The sequence below is a fragment of the Ilyonectria robusta genome, assembly GCF_021365365.1.
Source record: "Ilyonectria robusta strain PMI_751 chromosome Unknown BGZ61scaffold_11, whole genome shotgun sequence".
Taxonomy (NCBI): domain Eukaryota; kingdom Fungi; phylum Ascomycota; class Sordariomycetes; order Hypocreales; family Nectriaceae; genus Ilyonectria; species Ilyonectria robusta.
This window is the reverse complement of record NW_025764445.1, coordinates 302,512-322,912: the sequence shown is the minus strand read 5'-3', so window position 1 is coordinate 322,912 and position 20,401 is coordinate 302,512. Positions and strand designations below refer to the sequence as shown.

The 20,401-nt window shown below is 56.5% G+C and overlaps 8 protein-coding genes across 8 annotated transcripts; 6 read left to right on the top strand and 2 right to left on the bottom strand.

The window, feature by feature from the left end:
• Nucleotides 1-93: 93 nt before the first annotated feature.
• Nucleotides 94-1,720, bottom strand: BGZ61DRAFT_353100 (aldehyde dehydrogenase domain-containing protein; the record flags this gene model as incomplete). The annotated part of the gene is made up of 3 exons (XM_046240483.1): nt 94-1,268; nt 1,326-1,525; nt 1,593-1,720. 3 exons carry the CDS (start codon nt 1,718-1,720, stop codon nt 94-96), a joined length of 1,503 nt encoding a protein of 500 aa, XP_046103574.1.
• A 1,115-nt stretch (nt 1,721-2,835) lies between these two features.
• Nucleotides 2,836-3,718, top strand: BGZ61DRAFT_39667 (uncharacterized protein). The gene has a single exon (XM_046242963.1). It carries the CDS (start codon nt 2,880-2,882, stop codon nt 3,354-3,356), a length of 477 nt encoding a protein of 158 aa, XP_046103573.1. The 5' UTR covers nt 2,836-2,879; the 3' UTR covers nt 3,357-3,718.
• Nucleotides 3,719-4,590: 872 nt separating this feature from the next.
• Nucleotides 4,591-6,467, top strand: BGZ61DRAFT_353053 (major facilitator superfamily domain-containing protein; the record flags this gene model as incomplete). The annotated part of the gene is made up of 4 exons (XM_046240479.1): nt 4,591-4,842; nt 4,900-5,011; nt 5,067-6,098; nt 6,160-6,467. The coding sequence occupies 4 exons, from the start codon at nt 4,591-4,593 to the stop codon at nt 6,465-6,467; spliced, it is 1,704 nt and encodes a 567-aa protein (XP_046103572.1).
• A 713-nt stretch (nt 6,468-7,180) lies between these two features.
• BGZ61DRAFT_478512 (uncharacterized protein) lies at nt 7,181-8,347 on the top strand (the record flags this gene model as incomplete). The annotated part of the gene is made up of 1 exon (XM_046249019.1): nt 7,181-8,347. The coding sequence occupies one exon, from the start codon at nt 7,181-7,183 to the stop codon at nt 8,345-8,347; it is 1,167 nt and encodes a 388-aa protein (XP_046103571.1).
• A 153-nt stretch (nt 8,348-8,500) lies between these two features.
• Nucleotides 8,501-11,218, bottom strand: BGZ61DRAFT_39644 (acyltransferase-domain-containing protein). Its single transcript, XM_046242958.1, has 2 exons — nt 9,189-11,218; nt 8,501-9,128 (listed from the first exon to the last, which is right to left on the bottom strand). The coding sequence occupies exons 1-2, from the start codon at nt 11,070-11,072 to the stop codon at nt 8,655-8,657; spliced, it is 2,358 nt and encodes a 785-aa protein (XP_046103570.1). The 5' UTR covers nt 11,073-11,218; the 3' UTR covers nt 8,501-8,654.
• A 95-nt stretch (nt 11,219-11,313) lies between these two features.
• On the top strand, nt 11,314-12,537 carry BGZ61DRAFT_494327 (Rof/RNase P-like protein; the record flags this gene model as incomplete). Its single annotated transcript, XM_046250752.1, has 2 exons — nt 11,314-11,326; nt 11,867-12,537. 2 exons carry the CDS (start codon nt 11,314-11,316, stop codon nt 12,535-12,537), a joined length of 684 nt encoding a protein of 227 aa, XP_046103569.1.
• Nucleotides 12,538-12,620: 83 nt separating this feature from the next.
• Nucleotides 12,621-13,604, top strand: BGZ61DRAFT_39635 (uncharacterized protein). The gene is made up of 3 exons (XM_046242955.1): nt 12,621-13,072; nt 13,139-13,452; nt 13,505-13,604. Exons 1-3 carry the CDS (start codon nt 12,704-12,706, stop codon nt 13,569-13,571), a joined length of 750 nt encoding a protein of 249 aa, XP_046103568.1. The 5' UTR covers nt 12,621-12,703; the 3' UTR covers nt 13,572-13,604.
• A 1,758-nt stretch (nt 13,605-15,362) lies between these two features.
• BGZ61DRAFT_478508 (uncharacterized protein) lies at nt 15,363-20,219 on the top strand (the record flags this gene model as incomplete). The annotated part of the gene is made up of 4 exons (XM_046249018.1): nt 15,363-15,472; nt 15,836-16,241; nt 16,290-19,848; nt 19,906-20,219. 4 exons carry the CDS (start codon nt 15,363-15,365, stop codon nt 20,217-20,219), a joined length of 4,389 nt encoding a protein of 1,462 aa, XP_046103567.1.
• Between the last annotated feature and the right edge of the window lie 182 nt (nt 20,220-20,401).

Sequence of the window (20,401 nt, the reverse complement as noted above, 5' to 3'; positions counted from 1 at the left end):
GAATGGTCCTTTATTCGATCTTATTGACATTTCCCAATGCTGCATACGCCTAGCGCCGAGTCCACTGCGAAAAAGCCTCAACAGAGGCACCCATTAAATGCGAGCCCCCAGGTTGACATGCACCGCCTTGATGTTGCTATACGCCTCGAGTCCTGCCTCGCCCAGCTCTCGTCCAATACCGCTCTGCTTGACTCCGCCAAAGGGAACCCCGGGCTCGCAGTCTTGGCTGCTGTTGATCCAGACCATGCCAGCCTGGATCTCGGCCGCAACTCGATGCGCACGCTCAATGTCCTTGGTGAAGACAGCTGCGCCCAGGCCGTATGCGGAGTCGTTGGCGAAGCCCAGAGCCTCGGCCTCGGAGCTGAAGCGGCTGATGACCACGACCGGCCCGAAAATCTCTTCTTGGAAGACGCGCATCGTGTCCTTGACCTCGCCAAAGACGGTAGGCTCGACGAAGAAACCCTTGCCGCTGACATCCTTGGGCTTGCCGCCAGCGAGGAGCTTGGCGCCCTCTGCCTTTCCAATCTCGATGTATTCCAGAATCTTGTCGAACTGCATCTTGGAAACCTGGGGTCCCTGGTACGTGTCGGGATCCCACTGATCGCCGACCTTGCTGACTGTCTTGGTCGTCTCGAGGAAGCGGGCGACAAAGTCGTCGTAGACACTGTCTTCCACGAGGATCCGAGAGGTGGCGGTGCAAATCTGACCCTGGTTGGACATGATGCCCATGTGAGACCACCTGGCAGCCTGGTCGAGGTCGCTATCGGCGAAGACTAGGAGAGGAGACTTGCCTCCCGTCTCCAACGTGATGTTCTTGAGGGTTGCCGCAGCCATCTTCATGATTTGAGTGCCCGTCGCAGTAGACCCAGTAAACGCCACCTTGTCGACCAGCGGGTGCTCTACCAAAGCCGATCCCGCCTCCCGGCCGTAGCCATTGATGACGTTGAAAACGCCGGGAGGAAACCCGACTTCCTTGACCGCAGCGGCCAGGAGGAGGATGCTGAGAGGCGTTTGCTCGGCGGCCTTGAGAACAATTGTGTTTCCGCACGCCAGAGCTGGGCCAATCTTCCAGCTCGCCATCGAAAGGGGAAAGTTCCAGGGAATGATTTGTCCCACAACACCAATAGGCTGGCGAATGGTATAAGCGAGTTTCTGAGGGTTTGCTGTGACAGTCTGGCCGTGGGTCTTGTCTGCCCAACCAGCATAGTAGCGGATGACGTTGACGACTTCAGGGAGGTCCAGGGTGATGGCATCAGCAAAAGTCTTGCCTGTGGGAAAGAGTTAGAACGATCTCGCGGAGATGAGCAATTCGCTAGGAAGGGTACCATTGTCCCAAGCCTCAGACGTCGCAAAAATCTCCTGCTGTTGCTCAATGCGCTCGGCAAGCTTGTACATCAACAGGCCCCTCCGCGCAGCAGGCATTTGCTTCCATTCGGGGTTTGCGAGGGCGGCGTGCGCAGCGCGGACAGCCTTGTCTACATCATCAGCGTTGGCTGCGTGAACTGCAGCAATCTCCTTTTCAGTGCTGTCAAGGGTGGTGTAAGTTAGCGACGCATGCTAGAAACAGGCCGGGATGGTGTGGAGCCACTGACGCTGGATCAATGGAGGCGATAGTCTGGCCCGAGGAGGAGGGAACGAATTCGTTGTTTATGAAGAGCCCGGTGGGCTGGGCGTACTTGACGCCGTTGGGCGCCTCGAGATTGACGAATAGTCCAGCCATGTTCAAATCCGGGAGTTTGGAGGCGATGTTTCGGTAGAGGGCTACAGTGGGACGAAAAGCGAACATGAATATGCCAGGGTATCAAGGACGAGTTTAAAGACCGGCGACGAGTAAAAATAAATAGAAAATAGAACAAAAGCCACGAGAAACACAGAGTTCCTACAAAGAACATAACAGTGACTGCACCAGGCCGCCGGCGCCTCCTCCGCAACGACAGTTCCCGCGGCATCTTTAACGTGGGGAGGAGGTTAAGTCCAGAATAGGAAATTTACCCTGCGGGAGTGGATGGCACAAGGAAGCGGACGCAGGGTAGCTTTGTTCTTCATACGGCATTGCCTGTTCTGGGAAAGGTCGACAGCGGAATAGCGGGTCGCCATTGTGTTTTGCAGCTACTTCCAGGACGTATTCGCCTTGTTTATTTCAAGAGTGAATAACCTTGGCTGGCTATTGGGGGATGAGGAAGCGAATATAATTTGACTTAAATATATGCACATGCGGCTCTGCGAATTGTTTCATCCATCCTCATAATATTGCGTCTTCACTCGTGCTGATCTTCTGTTGTCTCACCCAGAAGACCCAGCTGGAGTCACAAAGGAAGCTACAGCGAGACCGCTACATGTTAAGCCCGCCACCTCTCCTTACCTTGGGCATTCTCGACAAAAGTAAAATTCATGGAATCGAGTATTCTTCGTTATCAGCACCCAGCTCGCTCGTTTCATGTCTATGCCGTCGCCGAGTATTCACGGCGACTCAATGGCGACTTCACCGCCGGCGGCCCGACTAAGCCCTTTTGGCGAATTCTCGTGACGTAAAGTGGAATATCAAAGGGCCGGAGCGGAACGGACATGGCAACCGGGTCAGATCCGGGATTAGTCATGATGGGAAACGAGGTCGCCGAGACGATGAGACGGAAGAATGCAAAGGCTCGGAGGGAACGAGGAGAGAAAGAGTCTCGGGCTCACCGATCTTTGTACAGAATGACTTTGCCATTCTTGTGCGGATGCTGATGTGGGATGAGTAGGTACGTACCTTAGGTAAGATCAGATGTGGCTGAGTTGCATGTGGCCGGCCATGTGGCGAAGCCATCTCCGTCTCCATCACAGGCACCAGCCGCCCGTGATTTGACATCTCAAACTCGCACCCATGCGACGTTGGGTTGATGCTCGTCGTCGCAGGAATCCCATCTCACGCAGACGCGCCCATTCGTACCAGACTCACGATGACGCAGCGGATGCCATCCTTGCCTCGCCTGATTAGCGTCAAGCTACCTGCTCGACGCAGCCAACCACGCTTCCAGACGTTGAAACCCTCTCACACCCAAACGCACCCTTCGTCGGAGTTCGGAGCATTAATCATCGTCGACAACTGGTTAAATCCTGCTCGAGGTGTCACACTTGGTCAGCAGCGTTGCTCCGAGCCGTCGGCCGGTTGGCGCTGGCCTCACACCCCGCTCGCCATTCCTCCGCAGCCCGTCCGTTGCGGACTTTGGAACTTTGCGACACCCCGACAACGTCTGATTGATTCGGTTTTTACCGGCAGCAGACATGCCACCCATGGGATCTGCAACCCACCAAGATCTTCGGAAGTGGGCAAGTGGGCACCAGATCCATGTCGTTGGGCTTTCCTGGTCCATTGAGGCCCAGACTCAGCCTGGAAAGGCTGCACCAAGTACACGCCCAGGAGCATGTGCAAGCGGCGCGAACGTTGCAAATCCTGCAAACTCGATCGAAGGCAGTAAGACGTGGGCTGTACTCCAAACCACAATCGTCGCACATGGAATTCTGCAGCCACACGGGCGGGCGTGCGCCTTAAGTCCGCATCTTCCGAACGTCGTCGGATCGGTCTTCACACCGCACATCTGGTGGCTCACCATTGTCTGCCTCCACCATATCTCCTCTAACTCCAGCCGTCATCAGACATTTCCCGCATCTCTGCAGTAAGATGATTCCTCTCCGCGATTCCTCCCGGCGAGTGAGTCATGATTCCCCCCAAGATGACGGTCCTCGCATTGCTTTACACAAATCGTGAGAAATTTTTGAAACGAGGCTTTCAGAGTGAACCAGATCGCCTTGTTATGCCAAGGCGTTATGCTTGAGGGGGGCCGTGACGCGAGTTAGGGTTGTTATCTTGCTGCTGCGGCAGTCCCAATAAGCCTCGATAGCACGTTGCATTCGTATCCAACACAGCAAAAGGCCTTTCTTGGCACAACCACCATGTCGTCGTCGTCACCGAGTATTTGACAGGGAATAGCATACAGCTGTCACATTCTTTTGTCCGGACGGCGGACCAGCTGTCCGGGATTCGTCAAATGGCGTCAAGCCACCCCGCTGCAAGCGTTGAGTCGGCGCGATCCACCCAGGTCCGTCATCTCCCATCAGGATGGCTCATCCAATATCCGCATCTGGCTGGAGGCTTATCCCGTCGAGGTCAGCGCTTGCCGCCCTTGTGCGGACTATGCTTACGAGATATGAGATAGTATGCACAATGTGCGGACCTTGTGCGGGTGGAGTCTGAGACTACACACTGGCTCCGCTCCGCAGAGCGTTATGCCCATTCAACGCCCTATCATTGTACACGTTGACATGTCTAAACACCGGATTTTGCGTTATGGGCCCGTTAAGTCCCCGGAGGGCAGTCAGATCCTTTGTATCATCCATCGAGACGCCATTGCAGCCACAAGATATAAAGTTACAGGCCGCTCGCCCCCCTTGGTGTTGATAAGTCAGATCCCAGATCATCCCACAGCCTCCTACCAGCAAGCACACTGCACACCCATTTAAGCATTTGGCTTGTCTAACCCCAGATCAAGCTTATTTCACCACAGGAGCCCCTATTCGCGGACCCCAGAAGCCACACAGATAACAATCACCATGGAAAAGCAATCAGCAACCCTCGGGGTTCCCAGAGAACCGGAACGACCCGTGTCTACAGCCTCCACGCTCCGAGGCGAGGACCTTTCTCAGGAGAAGAAGCAACAGGATGACGGTACCACGACAGACGGCGAGGCCACCCTCGACGGCACCGAGGATGAGGTCGACCTCAGCGAATACCCGACCGGCCTCAAGATGTTCTTCATCGTCCTGGCCCTCGTGCTCAGCATCTTCCTCGTCGCTCTCGACATGGTACGCTACCCAATACCCCTAACCCGCAACATTATTTGCTAACTCTTGTCCCAACAGACCATCGTTGCCACTGCTATCCCCAAGATCACCGATGAGTTCAAGGGTCTCGATAAGGTTGGCTGGTACGGCGCAGCCTTCTTCATGACCGTCGGCGCCTTCCAATCGACTTGTACGCTCCGCCCCTGAATACCCCTTTTCGACCGGAAGACTAACCATCATCGCAGGGGGCAAAATTTACAAATACTTCCCGCTCAAGATTTCCTTCCTCATCGCCATCGTCATCTTTGAGGTCGGCTCTGTCCTTTGCGGTGCTGCTCCCAACGCCGAGGCCCTCATCACTGGCCGCGCCATCGCTGGTGTTGGTGCTGCCGGTATTGCGGCCGGTGCCTATACCATCATCGCCTTCTCGGCACCTCCCAAGAACCGCCCTGCCTTTACTGGTATCATCGGTGCATCATACGGAGTCGCGAGTGTCATCGGCCCTCTCCTGGGTGGTGCCTTCACTGACCATGTGTCGTGGCGATGGTGCTTCTACATCAACCTCCCCATCGGAGGAGTTTCGGCCCTCATCATCTTCTTCTTTTTCCAGACCCCTGCAGCTGCTGTGCCCGAGGACGCGCCGCTCTTGGAGAAGTTCTTGCAGATGGACCCCCTGGGCATCGTGCTCGTGATGGGCTCTACTGTTTGCTTCATCCTGGGCGTGCAGTACGGAGGCCAGGCTGACCCCTGGGACTCATCTGTAGTGATTGGTCTCCTCGTTGGCTTCGTCCTCATCTCCATTTCCTTTGGTCTTCTCCAGTGGTTCCAGAAGGATCGCGGTATGATCCCCATGCACATCATCAAGCAGAGAACCGTCTTTGTCATGAGCGCCTTCGCCTTCCTCTTTGCCGGTTCTTTCTTCCTTGCCATCTACTACCTCCCCGTCTACTTCCAGTCCGTCCACGGCACCAGCCCCACGTCTAGTGGTGTGCGAAACTTGCCTATGATTATCGCCGTCACCATCGCCACCATCGTCAGCGGTGGCTTGGTGACTGCCACGGGCTACTACCAGCATCTCTTGCTTGGCGGATCTGCCCTTGCCTGTATCGGTGCTGGTCTTCTCTACCTTCTCGACGTTAACACTACCACTGGCAAGTGGATCGGCTACCAGATCGTTGCCGGTTTCGGCTGGGGTGCTGCCTTCCAAATCCCCATGATCGCCGTCCAGGGTTCCGTCTCGCCTAAGGATCTTGCCGCCGCCACCGGTGTTCTTCTCTGTAAGTCATTATCCATCCACGTACCAATCCCAATATGAGACACGTTCTAACATCTTTGCAGTCTTCCAAGGTCTTGGCGGTGCATACCTCGTATCTGGAGCCCAAGCTGCCTTTATCAACCAGATGATCCTTGACGTCATGAAGCACGCACCCGGTATCGACAAGGGAAAGCTCATTCTGACTGGCGCCACTGAGATCCGAAATGTCTTCTCGGATGCTCAACTTCCCTTTGTTATTGATGGCTACATGCAAGGACTCAAGGTGACCTTCGCCATGGCCATTGCCGCGACCGGCATCACTACCTTGATCGGCCTAGGTACTCGCTGGAAGAAGCTGAACCCCGCGAACCTCACTGGCGGCATGGCCTAAGCAGATGGTCTTGTTGCTGAACTTTGAGGGGATCCAGAGGTGCATTTTCCACGGACTTAATAGAGGGGGCATTGGTTGTGCCTGGATGGGATGTGGGAGAGAACATAGGCATTTAGATTGGAGAGGTATAAAGACGGTGGGTGTATATAACACGGGCTGGAGATAATATCCCACTACATATATAATGATTGCTCTAATAGAGGCTGGGTACTTTATGATGAGTTCATGGGACACAACGCTCAACATGACGCATGCCTTCCAACTCGAAGTACACCAGCAGGTTAAGGTCCCATCGCCATTTCGGCCTTGAAACCGAATCAATTATCTAGAGCTAAAAAAAAAACCTCAACCACATCACGGCTGTAACAAGATCGACGAGTTCACAAAACCCGCAAATATGCTAAAGCTGTCAGTGACGATGACAAGAATCGAAACAACCCCCCCCAAGACAACGGCGGTCGGTGCAGGGTAGCTCTTATCAGATAAGCACCCGCCCCTGCCAAAACTCCGTAACTCGGCCTCCACCGGCTTTCCATCCTCCAACCAACGCCTCACCCCGTCCCCAAAAATCCGCCGCAGAAACCATCACGAGAGCCACGCCGGTCCGCGCCATGGCCTCAATGGTTCTGCTGCTGCCCTATTAAATAGCTCAATCCCCTCGCCGTCTCCTGCTTCACTCCTCCCCCCTCTTCATCTCTTTCTCCGCCGCCGCAATGCTCCCCGCGCTCCTCCGCCACCAGGCCCGGCCGCGCGCCGGAGCCGCCGTCGTGAGCTCCGTGTCGACCTCCGGCGCCTCGCTCCGCACCCTCGCGTCGGCGTGCTCGTCCGGGTCCGCCTCGCAGACCCTCCCCAAGTCGCCGATCCGCGTGCTTCGCTCCGTCGAGGCCGTCCGTCGCTGGCGCCAGCCGCACATCATCAACCACCGCTCCGTCGGCCTCGTGCCCACCATGGGCGCGCTGCACGAGGGCCACTTGTCGCTCATCCGCGCCGCCGCCCGCGAGAACCACCACGTCGTCGTCAGCGTCTATGTCAACCCCGCGCAGTTTGGCATCCGTGAGGACCTCTCCTCGTACCCCGTCACCTGGGACGAGGACGCCAGGGCCTTGGCCAAACTCGACCGGGAGCTTGCCGACGATGGCGGCAACCTGGGCCGCATCTCGGCCGTGTTTGCGCCCACGACAGAGGAGATATACCCCTCGGGCTTCCCCGGCCAGGAAGTCGACAGCAAGGGCAGCTTCGTCACCATCACGCCCGTCGGCGAGGTGCTCGAGGGCGCCAGTCGACCGACCTTCTTCCGCGGCGTCGCAACCGTGTGCATGAAGCTCTTCAACATCGTGCAGCCGGAGCGCGTCTACTTCGGCCAGAAGGACGTCCAGCAGACCGTCGTCATCCGCCGCATGGTGAGCGACTTCCTCCTCCCCATGTCCGTCGTCATTGGCCCGACTACGCGCGGATCCGATGGCCTCGCTCTGAGCTCGCGCAACGTGTACCTCGGCCCGCGGCGCCGGGCCGTGGCCGTCGTCCTGCCCGGCGCGCTGCACACCGCCGAGGCCATGTATAAGTCTGCTGGGCGCCGCGACCGGGATAGCATCCTGGGTGCCGCACACAACTTCGTCGCGGCCGTGGCACAGGTGCAGGCCGACCTGCCCCCAGAGGAGCGTGTTTCGTTTGAGCTTGACTACCTTTCGCTCGCGGACCCGGAGACGATGCAAGAGATAGATGAGGTGGACCCTGCTCGCGGCGCTGTGCTGAGCGGTGCCGTCAAGATGTTGCCCGTGGAAAAACCGCGTGAAGGCGAGGATCTGGGACACAGTGGAGGCCCAGCGGTGCGGTTGATTGACAACATCATCCTCCCGCCCCAAGAGGCCAAGGATGAGTGAAACGAGGTTGATGAATTAAAAAAAGAAAATACCCCGAGCAGGATAGACCTGTTTAAGGATAATGAGACAATATATAAAAAGGAGATGGGCCGGTCATAAAAAAAGGTCGTGTATACCTGGGACTATATAGCATATATGTGTGTATATGGCATGGCGTTGCAAGACATGGTGTCGAACAACCCCAATACTCAATTCTACGGGTTCCATGGAGGCGAACCACTACCGCATGCATTGTACAAAAAAAAAAAAAGACTCGCTGCTAAATGCATAGAAATTGTACAAGTTCTAGCCCACGCTGCTTTCCACCTCACAGACGTGCTCTTCCTCCCATCTGTTCTCTCTTCCTCTTTGCATCCCTGACACTCTTGCCCAGAGCTTCCTTCTCTTCACGATTCAACCGGCTGGGCACCTTGCCTTTGCCACTCCGCTCTGCCTCAGCCGCCTCCTCGAACAACTTCTGGCCCAGTTCATCCGTAAGCCGCAGTACGCGACTGCTAACAGTGGCGCCGTCACGACGGTTCTTGCCCTCTCGGCGGGACTTGGCAATCTTCTCTGTAAAGTCCCATAGTTTGCCCTCAGCTAGGAGGGCACCGGTCTGAGAGTCGCGGGACGGTCGCCATGATGCATCGAGTTGGATGCGAGGAGGGATCTTGAAACCCTTGGATTTGACCACATGAAGAAGTTGATCTTGCTCGAAGCGCAAATATGAGTTCTTGAGGGTTTCTTTGTTGACGGCCTCGAAGTACGAGAGATCCCCCTGATGGTAGAGTGTTTTGCCAAGCTGGAAGGGAGTCGTGTTAGCTTCATTAAAGACAAGTGCCATCGGAATAGAGCTGCTTACCAGTTGGGCGCTGTTGTGCGCTTTGCCCTGCTCGATCCATATCTCCCCATTCTGGCCCGCCGGCGGGGTCAGTCCCATGAGCGAAACAGCAGCCAGCCAGCTCGATTCGATAAATGGCCAGATGAGGAAGCAGTAGAAATCGTAGTTTTCTCTTCCCGCTTTTCTCTCCTCATCTGAAATCCCAACCACGGTAATTTTACCCTCGCTGTCACGGTCCAGACGGACGACGTTGTCCGTCTCGAGTCCGCGCAATGTCTTGTCAAGGTTGACATCGAGACCTTCGCTGGAGAAGATGAACTCGCCGCGGAACAAGGACGACAAAAAGAGGACCTGTGCCTTGAGTTCCTCAAACTTGATATCTTGCATATGCGGCGCACCACCTTGCTTCACCTTTGTATACATAGCCACGCTGACGAGGGCTTCGTAGATGAACAGATGGATCGTCATGTTGCGGTAGAAGGATAGCTGGAAGCGGTCGACAGCATAGTATGTAGGCTCCGCAAGCCCATCAACAACACCAACCAGCTCCTTGCCAAGGACCTCGAGACCCCGATCGATAATATCGGAAAGTGGTGCGTTGCCGAAGTGAGCAACCCGGCCACCCTTGGCGCGGACACGCTCAGTGAGCCAGGAGACGCGGCGGTTTAATTCCTGCTTGCCGACACCACGGCCACGCAATGTTAAGAGAACCGTGCCGATGAGCGCCGTGGGCATGACGACAGAAACGTCGTTGATGTCACTCAGAACCTTGTAACCCATCGTTCGCAGAATCTTCTCACGCAAGGCTCGTATCTCCGGCCGATGATGCTCAGTGTCGAGACCCGCAGGTACACTAGGTAGTTTCGACAGCTGCTCATCAATGAACTGCCTCAGACTCCAGGGCTCGTGAAAACGGACATCCACGCGTCCCAGTCGTAGCGACAACACAGAAGAACCTCCGGTGAGGAAGTCGGCCAAGTTTTCCTTCTTCTTTGGCATTCCCAGGAGCTCGGTCACGTAGCCCTCTGTCTCAATGACCTTGTCATACTGAGTGCTGACGGGGCAGATGATGGCGTCCTCAACCCGGCCCGACAGGATGCTATCAAGAACGAAACTGAGAATGCCGAATTTGGGAGGAAGGAGTTTTCCGGTTCGTGAGCGTCCTCCCTCAATGAAGCACTCGAAATTGTATCCTTCCTGTAACATTGTATCAATGTACGACTGCACTAACGTCGTATACAGGACATCGTCTCCAAAGGCCCTGCGGATCCACATGGCGCCTGCATGTTGAAGAAAGCTGCCTAGGACCGGGATATTCAGGTTATCCCCTGCCACGACGACGGGCAGTGTTAGGCCTAACCGGTAACATATGAGTTGTAATGAGACGTAGTCGACATGTGATCGATGGCTCGGCAGAAATATGATACTTTGCTTCTTCTTGGCCGCGACCTCGGCTACCTTTCGCAGTCTCAAGACTTCTTCGCTGGAGACGTGGATTCCCTGGTGGTAGGCTCTTGTCAACAGCTGCGTAGCCAGGTAGTATGCACCGCGGATGAATGTTTTGCTCTCCATTTTGCAGATCATATCATCAATCATCTTTTCAGCTAGCTGCTGCAGGCCAGTCTCGATAGCATTAAGTCGCTGCGCCCGCTTGATGAGGTAGTCTTTGCCGTCCTTGGGTAGCATGCCCTCTCTTTCCTCAACGGTGACGCGGTGCTCGGCGAGCTGGGTAATGCGCTGCTGCAGGAGAGGCGCAGATAACACCATGGACGTCATGTTTTCTGAGAAACCTGGGTAGAAGACGGGCTGGCCAATGACGCGATCGTAGGCTCGCCACCCCTGACCAGAGACGTAGAGGGAGACCTCGCGGAGGAACCTGGAGTCAATTGTCTTGTTAGCGGACATGTCGAGGGAATTGGAGGCCGCGAAACTTCGCACGAGAAGAGGGGGACATCACTGGAAAGGTTCAGCGCGGAACGAGGCAAACTTATCCATCAATGCCTCCTCCTTTTCCTCTGGCGCCTCCCTGGCTGGTGGCTCGACATAGCCGCTGGGCTGGAGAGTGACCTCGTCGCCTAGAATCTGGAGATCGGGAGCGGAGCCTTGGGGCAACGAATCGCCGGCGTCGTCATTTGGGCTTCGCGCCATGACTGGAGATGGTTCCCTCGTCTGAGCGTCTCAAGATCTGAAGGTCTCAATGCGTCCGGGTCTCGGGCCGAGGGAAGGTGGTTCGACAGTCAGATGCTTCGCTCCTTCTCAGCAACACCATAGCAATAATCGCATGGAAAGACAGCGCGTCACGAGATATCACGAGTCAGAAATGACCAGGCACGGTCCAAGTTTCGCGTGTTTGGGCCTCTGGGCGAGTGCGACAAGGACATGACATGGAGTTGAGATCGCGAGGTGGGGCTGGCTGCTGGCCAAGTTATGCGGAGCGGGTCACCTTCCATAATCGCGGCAGTGGCAAGTGGCATGTGAACACTGAAGGAGCTTGGACCACGTGCAACTTTCCGGGGTAAAAAAACAGCCATGTCGGTCTGTTGCGCAGCGCGCAGGCAGGCATGGATCAGTATTTCTCCACCGAAGAAATCGCATCACAATCATCATCGGCAACTTTTTATTTTTATTTTTACCTGCGATACCAACACCAACACCACGATTCCCTTCGCCCACGCCGGCTCCTACAATGTCTATCTCAGCGCAAAAGACCACCCAGGACCTGCTGGCCAGGGCCCATTCCCCCGACAGCGTCAACCGCATCTATTCCGAAAAGATCCAGCACCGCTCGCTCATCCTCCGCCCGACGTCACCCCCACCAGTAACCATCAACGCCCGCGCCGCCCGCAGAAAAACTCGACAAGATAAGAAGGCCAAGCAAAAACAGCGGCCGAAACCTCTTTCCTCGCGCGAGCGCCGCGACTTGGGCCTCTATACCATCCGGAAGGAAGACCAGAAGTACGAAATCTACGAGCCGCTGAATCAGCTCTGGTTGGGGTACGCTCGTGAGCTGCTGGGAAATGATGTCTACATTGGTGGCCCGGGTGCCGCTGCAAAGCTGACAAGTGCGGAGTTCCATGGCGCTGCTGTTGAGGTCGTGAGGAGTCGCTGCTCCGGCAGAGTTGGCATCCAAGGCATAGTGGTGCGCGATCGCAAATTCGTCATCGAGGTGATTACAAAAAAAAGAGGGCTGAAGATGGTACCAAAGGAGGGCACCGTCTTTCGGGTCGAGATACCGGTTGAGGATAAGCCGGAGGTCGAGGGCAAGGGCGACAAAAAGTTCGTATTTGACGTGCTGGGTGACCAGATGATGCTACGATCCGCAGATCGTGCCAACAAGAAGTTCAAGGCACACTACCTGACTACAATTTGAATGGGCTGGCCTATCTTCAACATCCGGCAATTCCTGGAAACCATCGACTCGACATGCTCCACACAAGCTTCGGTCTCGACGTGGAAGATCAACAATGAGGTGTGACCTGGAATCATGTTAGGTTCACGTCAACCAGAAGAAAGCGGGGGTTTGGTTGCGGCACTCAATGCTGGAACCTAGATGCTATCTTCCAGTACTCCTCATAAGGTTTGCGACAGTCAAGGTGTCCTATCCAAAATGGTCCTGCGGACCCAGCTATAAATATGCGATCCCTCCGGAGCCCTCTTTTGCATATTTGGTTGCCATACTCTCAATCTTCGGACGGCGCAAAATGCCTTGGTATCCATGGGGATGGCCTCGCATGGGCCTCTACAGCTCTGGAAGAGATTACAGGATTCCGAAACACCTCATGGGGCCCATCGTCCGGACTTTCGTTACAATGATGTTTCTATCGACTGGAAACATCGTGTTTCCGATCTTTAATATCGGCGGTACCGTCGCGTCATGGCTTCTCTTCTCGATCAATTTGCTCTGGGTATGACATGCTTCCTAACTAAGGCTCGGCTACGGAACGGGACACGAATGCTAACATTTGGTGAAGATAATAGCTGCTACGGTTTGCATCTGTGTGGTCGGGAAGTTTCGCCTCTTCATCGGGGCATACGACCCGACTGTGCGCCTGTTTGCCTTGACAATGATGGCCGGTTGGTGGTGTCTTGCGGCGATCAATTTCACCTTTATGACGACTGCTATCTGCCGATGCTACCAGGGTGACAAATTGGATTATTGTGCTCTATTTGGCGTGGGCAACTCTGTGATAAGCGCTCCGCTTGTGATGAGGATATCCGATACCCAGTGGACACTGTTCTCGTGGATGGTATTGGTTTTGATGATGTGCGCAACATCTGTACCTGGGTGAGCACCAACAATATGTATTTGGACTAAGCAGCCAGCTGACAGAGGATAGCTGGGATTGGATGTATCAGCACTGGAGGATTCGGGAGCGCATCAGGCTCTCGCTGGAACCTCGCTAGAAAACGGCATGCTTGCACATGTTTGAGGATGAGATGACTGCGTCCCTTGCATATGGCTAGAAATGATCACAGCGGGTGATGTACACAAGCGGTTTGTGGCAACTGCGTTGGTGCCATCCCAGTCGTAGTCCTCGTCATGGGCCCCTGCGTGGCCTTGTTTGGTTGGTGGCAAGCGAGGAGCAGCTTGGTGCAGTTCCTGTAGGTGGTCGAGACCAACAATGGGAACAACAATAGGAGCACAATAGGGGCAACAATTAGGATGGTTTCGGTGGCCACCTGAGTCATGAAATAACAACCGTGTCTCTATGCACACGTATGTCTGTTTGCCTGCGTAGGCGGTTTGCTTTTTCGAGTTGAAGATCGATTCCCCTGAACTATTGATTACATGCATTTCGTGGCTGAAGTATTCAAGCCAAGCCCTTCCTCTGAGCTCAGTGCCTTGAATGGCGACGCGTCGTGATAGGTAGGCAGGCAATGAAGCATTGCTTTTCCTGGGGCACGTGACTAAAGTAAGCGTCACGAAGTGGCACGGTACATAGCTCCATGTAGATTGAATGCTGAGACGTGTCAAACCTGGGGAAACATATCCGGCCCTTTTAGTTGTTCGACGAATTTCAACAATACCCGAACAACAGGGAAAGCCCAGTCAACCACGTAAGTATGCGTGTGATGTGCATCCCTTACAAGGGCAGACAAACACCAGGGTTGGATACACAGGCACAGTCAGAGCGAACCCGCAGTGACGCACACACAACATTGACAGTCAAATGTCCCCATTTTGTTAGGATTCAGCCCTCGTCCCAAGGAAAGAACCTTGTCCCGACAAGGGAGAATTATGGAGGTGCAGGCGCGGCTAAAGCCCGGGATGCGCCCCTTCCGGCCTAGCGCTACGGCACCTGACGGGCAGCTGGCCACTGACGAGCCGCTGAAGACACGGTCGACCACTAAAAACATTGGACACGTCTGGGACAATCGATGGCAATAGCAGAGGGCGTAATGACCGCCTCAGTGGGACACTCACAGACCCTAGCGGAGAGGCCGCTGAAACTGGCCGCCGCCGCCCACTGAATGGGTTGGACGGGGCGCTGTGGCCACTGAGCTGGGGCCAAACGAGGGGAGGAACTGGCTAGAACCAACCAACCAGACGCTCCCGGTTCTGGAAGGAGGTACCTGGAGGCGTGGACAGGTACCTGAGCCTAGGTACCCTACCACTGAGAGAGTCAGAGAAGACTCCAATTTTCCCTTTTCCCAATGCTTTGATTTTTTTCCACGTCAAAGTCACCACCACAATCGAACAACGTTTTAACATCACCACGCCCAAAACAGCCTTTTTCCACGCTCCTCGCCGGACCCCCGATCAAGACAACACTCTTCCTTCCACCGACCACCGTCGCACTCCCGAGCCCGATTATTCGTCTCAGCTTCAACCAATACGCTTACACGTCGCTTTGCTTTCGCATAATTCGAAAGTAACCCTACGCACGATCCGCCCGTTTGTGTTGTGCCTTTGTGTCTCCAGGTTGCCTTGCGATCGAGTCAGTCCAGTTCCCTCTCCTCGTCCGCCAACGCAACCCCCAAGCCAACCGCAGAACCGACAGACAGATAGCCAAGGCGATTTCGAGCATTTGTACGTCATCCATTGAGTGCGCAAGATCCCGTCTCTTCGTACCCGACTCTTCGCCCCGGACGATACGTGAAACCGCCCCGCGTATCCCAACGTCGTCCTCGCCCGCGACATCACCACAACACTAACACTCGCGCTGCTGCAGCTACTCAGAGTGTCCGCCCACTATGCCGTCCAATCTTCCTTCGAGCTTCGCCTCGGCTGCCGCTGGCCAGAACACCAACCGCGATTCTAGAGGTGGGAGAGCTGATGGGAGGGGAGCTAATAGCGGAGACTGGTGAGTGGCCACTCCCTTTTTTTCATGTCTTGTGGATCGTTTCGTCCACCGCTGCTGTGCTGCTCTGTCGTATTCCGTACTCCCTTTGTGCGGTGTATGGCGCTCGAGTTTTGTTGTGTGCAGCGTTGGGTGGGATTTTCGTGATGCCGTGTTTGGACAGCCTCGAGACTCGTTTACCGCCAACCCTTTGTGCCTGGCCGATCTTCATGCGTTAGTTCACGGATGCGGGCCCTCGGCCTCGGCAGCGCTTACACGTCATGTCTCTCGGCATCCGACTCGAGGCCACCAACTTTGCTTTGTCCTCTTCACGTTGTGCACACATTGACTGCAGAATACCCTGTACTAACCCGTATTCTCTTACAGGGCGAGACGAGATGGACGTTCGACTAACGGTACCCTTACCTTCCGCCGATCATCTACCACTCCCTTGGGTCAACCCTCCTCACAGCCGCCTACTTCGATCGACCATGCCGTTCAATTTCTTGCCGGTGTCGAGACGTCTATGGCACAGCCCTTGACCCAAGAGTTAGGCCCTGCACGCTATACAAAGGACGACCTGCTCGACATGTTCCGCCCGCAAAAAGGCCATGACACCTCGTCTCGACTGTTTATTCCGGGCTGGAATCCGGGCCACGTCAATGGCCACCCTCCTAGAGGCTGGGGAAAGACCAACGATAACTACATCCCGCAGGAACCTGGCGCCTGCTGGGATCAGATTGGGGATAGCACCCCGATGGGACTGCAGGACTTGTCGTTAGAGGAGAAAGAGGTGCGCTCGCAAACATTCAAGCTGAAATCCTTTGCTGACAGCTGGCAGGCATTTTCTACAGAAATTAACTCTCCTCTCAAGCCCCCGACCCAGAACAAAGAAGCCCACCAGGGCAATGCCAACGGTCGAAAGGCCTCACTTTCCCAAGGAGCTCCCGCTGCCTTTGGTGTGAGCTCACCTTCATCCGCCACCAGACCTGGGACCCGTCGACGCGAGACGCTCGACTCGAACCCCTTCAGCGCTAGCGCCATGGCCTCGCCCACCGCTGGCCGATTCTCTCGAGACGACCCTGCGTACTGGTTCCCGCGCAAGAATACCGACCTGAAGGAGACGGAGCCGGACGACTCTGATACGGAGCTGGGCCCTCGTGATGGATCTGCAAAGCTGCCTCCATTTGGCAACCTGATTCGGTCCAACACTGGCGGAATCGGTAGCATGGGGGGTTCTATGTGGCCACCTTCGGCCCAGGGCCCACCAACGCCCAGCACAGCTGGTGGCTTCGGAAACTTCGCCATGCCCTCCTCATCCGCCGTTGGCGACAAGCGTGTCGGTGCACCGGGTGGGGGAAGTCGCCTAGCCCATCTGATGCCCAAGGATAGCTCCGAGAATATTGGTCCCAAGGGCCCCGATAGCCCTAACCCGCTCAACCAGCAGTCTTGGAGGTCTCGCCCTCGTACCGACACCGACCCCTTTGGTGAGGATAACCTGTCTGGAAGCGCGGTTCTCGGAGGAGCACAGGATACCGACCCCGGTGCTCAGCACGGTAACCGGCCTGGGGCTCTCGGCACCCCAGTCAAGGGTTCTACCGGTGACTTTGGCATGTCGGGTCTCAACTTGGGAGACGACGGTCCAGTCAGCCCGTCCGAGACAAACCCTTACCGCAGCCCCCCCGCCGAGCGTCACGACCACGATGATGATGGCAGCGGCGATAGGCCCCATGGCACGAATCCTCATGACCAACCGTCCAACTTTGGCTCGATTTCCCGCGGCTTTGGTGGCGTTCCCTTCGATGGAAGCGACCGCAGCCAGACTTCTAGCGTTGGGGCCAAGGGATATCCGTCGTTGAGCACCCTCTCTGGTTGGCCCGCCCCTGCTGGTCAGTCGATCGGTACCCCGGATCGCGAACGCCCCAACCTCGGCAGCGCCTTTGGTAGCTCCCTGTTCAGTCCCATTGGCGAGCTTCAGTCCCCTGGTTTATCTGGCCTCAACAATGTGTTTGGTCCTGGTGGTCCTGGAGGGATGGGAACCGGCAGCATCAGTCGCGGAAGCAAGCTGGGCTCGCTGTTCCCCGCCGCCATGCAAGCTCAGATGCAATCCCATGAGCATGACAACAATCTGTCTGATTCCCTGCCTGATCTTCGACAGAGCAACCCCCTCGGAGCCATTGGCCGCGGTACCTTTGGCATTCCCTCTCGTGACACCGAAAGCCCAATGCGACCCAATCGCGGCGTGTTTGAGGAACTTTTCCCCTCGAGCAACCCTGGCCAATCTCATGGTATCTTCAGTACCGCAGAGCCGGGCCACCCCGGCGCCACCTCCACGGCACCTCAGTCTTTCACCCCTGTCGGTGGCGGCCTGCCTTTCGGTGGAAGCCAAGGCGGTGCGGAGCCACCTTCTGCCCAGGTTCGTCAGATGGTTATGCCCGACAGGATGCGATGGGTATACCTCGACCCCCAGGGACAGGTCCAAGGACCCTTCACTGGACTGGAGATGAATGACTGGTATAAAGCCAACTTCTTCACGCCTGACCTGCGAGTGAAGAAGGTTGAGGACCCTGAGTTTGAACCGTTGGGACAGCTCATTCGACGCATAGGCAACTCGCGTGAGCCGTTCCTGGTTCCTCAGATTGGCATTCCCCACGGCCCTCCCACGCAAGCTGGGCCTTTCTCCCCGACCAGTGCTGCTGGTGTGGTTCCTCCTCTGAGCGGCGTGTTCCCCAGCTTTGGACGAACCCTCACCGCCGAGGAGCAGAACAACCTTGAACGACGCAAGCAGGAAGAACAGTATCTCATGGTTCAGCAGCGCGAGTTCGTCATGCGCCAACAAGCCATGTCCAAGTTCCAGATGCAGGGCGGCCCATCTCTCCAGCACCATTCTAGCGCCCACAGCCTCCAAAGTCAGCCCAGCTTCGGCAGCATGACATCGCCCAATCCCATTGGAATGCCCCATCAGCAGCCCATTGGTGCTATGCCCCCTTCCGGATTCTTTGATGGTTCTCAGCCGGGCGCTTCGGGAAACGGGGACCCTTTCCGAGATGATGACTTGGCCAACTTTTCCGCAACTGAGCGCCAGGTGCTTGCGACTCTCCAGGGCGCCGCTGGCTTGGGCGCTCCCCAGCCCATCGGAGCCCCGGCCCTCGATGTCAACCTTCGCACCGGACTTCCCGAGACCGAGGAGCTCCAGGAGGACTCCGAGGGCTTCAAGGACCGTCTGAAGGAGTTTGAGGACCTCCGAGCGCAGCACGAGGCTGAGCAAGCCGCCAAGGCGGCCCAGGAGGCCGCCAGGACGGAGCTTGAGGAGGAGGGCACACCCGAATCCACTCCTAGTGACATCGAGCAGTCCCCCGAGCCACCTGTTCTCAGCAGCAAGGCCGCCAGGGCCGCCAAGAGGAAGGCCGCAGAGGATGCCCTCTCACTCACCCAGCAGGTCCAGCAGGCCCAGGCCCAGGCCCAGGCCGCTGCTGTCGCTGCCCAGATCGTGGAGCCCGGCATGCCTATGCCTTTCCCTCCTCCTCCCGCTTCATCGGGCACTCCTCTACCCGCCCCTACCGCTCAGCGTGCCCGATCCAACCTCCCCGACCAGTTTAACCGATCGCAGACGGGAACTCCTGACACCGCTGCATCTGGGCCACCACCTCTGGCCCCCTGGGCCAAGGATCCTGCCACCGACGGACCCAAGGGCCCCAGCCTGAAGGAGATCCAGGAAGCCGAGGCTCGCAAGGCTGCCAAGGCTGAAGAGGCCGCTGCCACGCTCCGAAAGGCAGTCCTAGAGCAGGAAGCTGCTGCCATTCGAGAGCGGGAGAAGTTTGCGGCTGCCAACAATGCCGGTCTCCCCGCTACTAGCACCTGGGGACACGGCTCTCCAGCCCCTTCTGGTAGCCCCTGGGCCAAGCCTGGTCCTTCCAAGGGCCCTGTCGCTGGCTCGGCTCCCCCCGCGACGTCTGCAAGCAAAAAGACACTGGCCGAGATCCAGCGCGAGGAAGAACTCCGCAAGCAGAAGGCCAAGGATGTTGTCGTCCAGTCTGGCGCCCCCATGGGCGTTTCCAAAAGCTATGCCATACTCGCTGGAAAGCCTGGTCAATCTCCTCTGACCAATGCCGCTTCGGCGGCTGCTGCTGCCGCCGCCGCCGCCGCTGGTCCCCCCCCTGGCAGCGGCTGGGCCACCGTTGGAGCCGGAGGTAAGGTCAAGGTCCCCACCGGTCCATCGACACCAGGCCGCTCTGTTAGCGCCGCTGGCATCAAGCCTGTGACTTCGCCTGTCAAGGCCATGTCGAAGCCTATGTCTCTCGTCTCCAGCGTTAAGGCCGATAGTGGTAGCACTGCCATGGACGAGTTCAACAAGTGGGTTCACCGGGAGCTGTCCCGTGGCATTATCGGTGTCAATGACAGTAAGTTTACTCTTAATTTGTTTTTATGAAAGACGCCATGGACTAACTAGCTCTCAGTTGCCACTTTCCAAGCCACCCTTGACGTCCTCCCCATGGACACTAGCCTAATCGCCGATGCTGTTTACGCCAACTCAACCACTATGGATGGCCGTCACTTTGCTGAGGAGTTTGTCCGACGCAAGAGACTTGCCGAGCGCGGCGTCATTGAAAAACAACCCACTGCCGCCGAGGCCAAGGCTAGCGCATCCGGCAGCGGCTGGAACGAGGTGGCCAAGAAGGGCGGCGCCAGCACTCAGCCCCGTGATGGCGAGGCGGGCATGCAGGCTGCTGGCTTTAAGGTGGTCCCTAGCCGTAAGAAGGGCAAGAAATAGAAGCAGTTGCCCTTTAACATATTGAAGGAGAGACGAGCGTGAGATGATGGATGTATGCTCGGTTCTTGTTTGCTCTCAGTTGGCCTCCTCGAACGTGTTGCGCAAGGATGGAACGAAGTTGGATGAAGGAAACGGTTTTGTATCATGATCGGATGCGATGAAGATGTGATGATGGTGTTGCA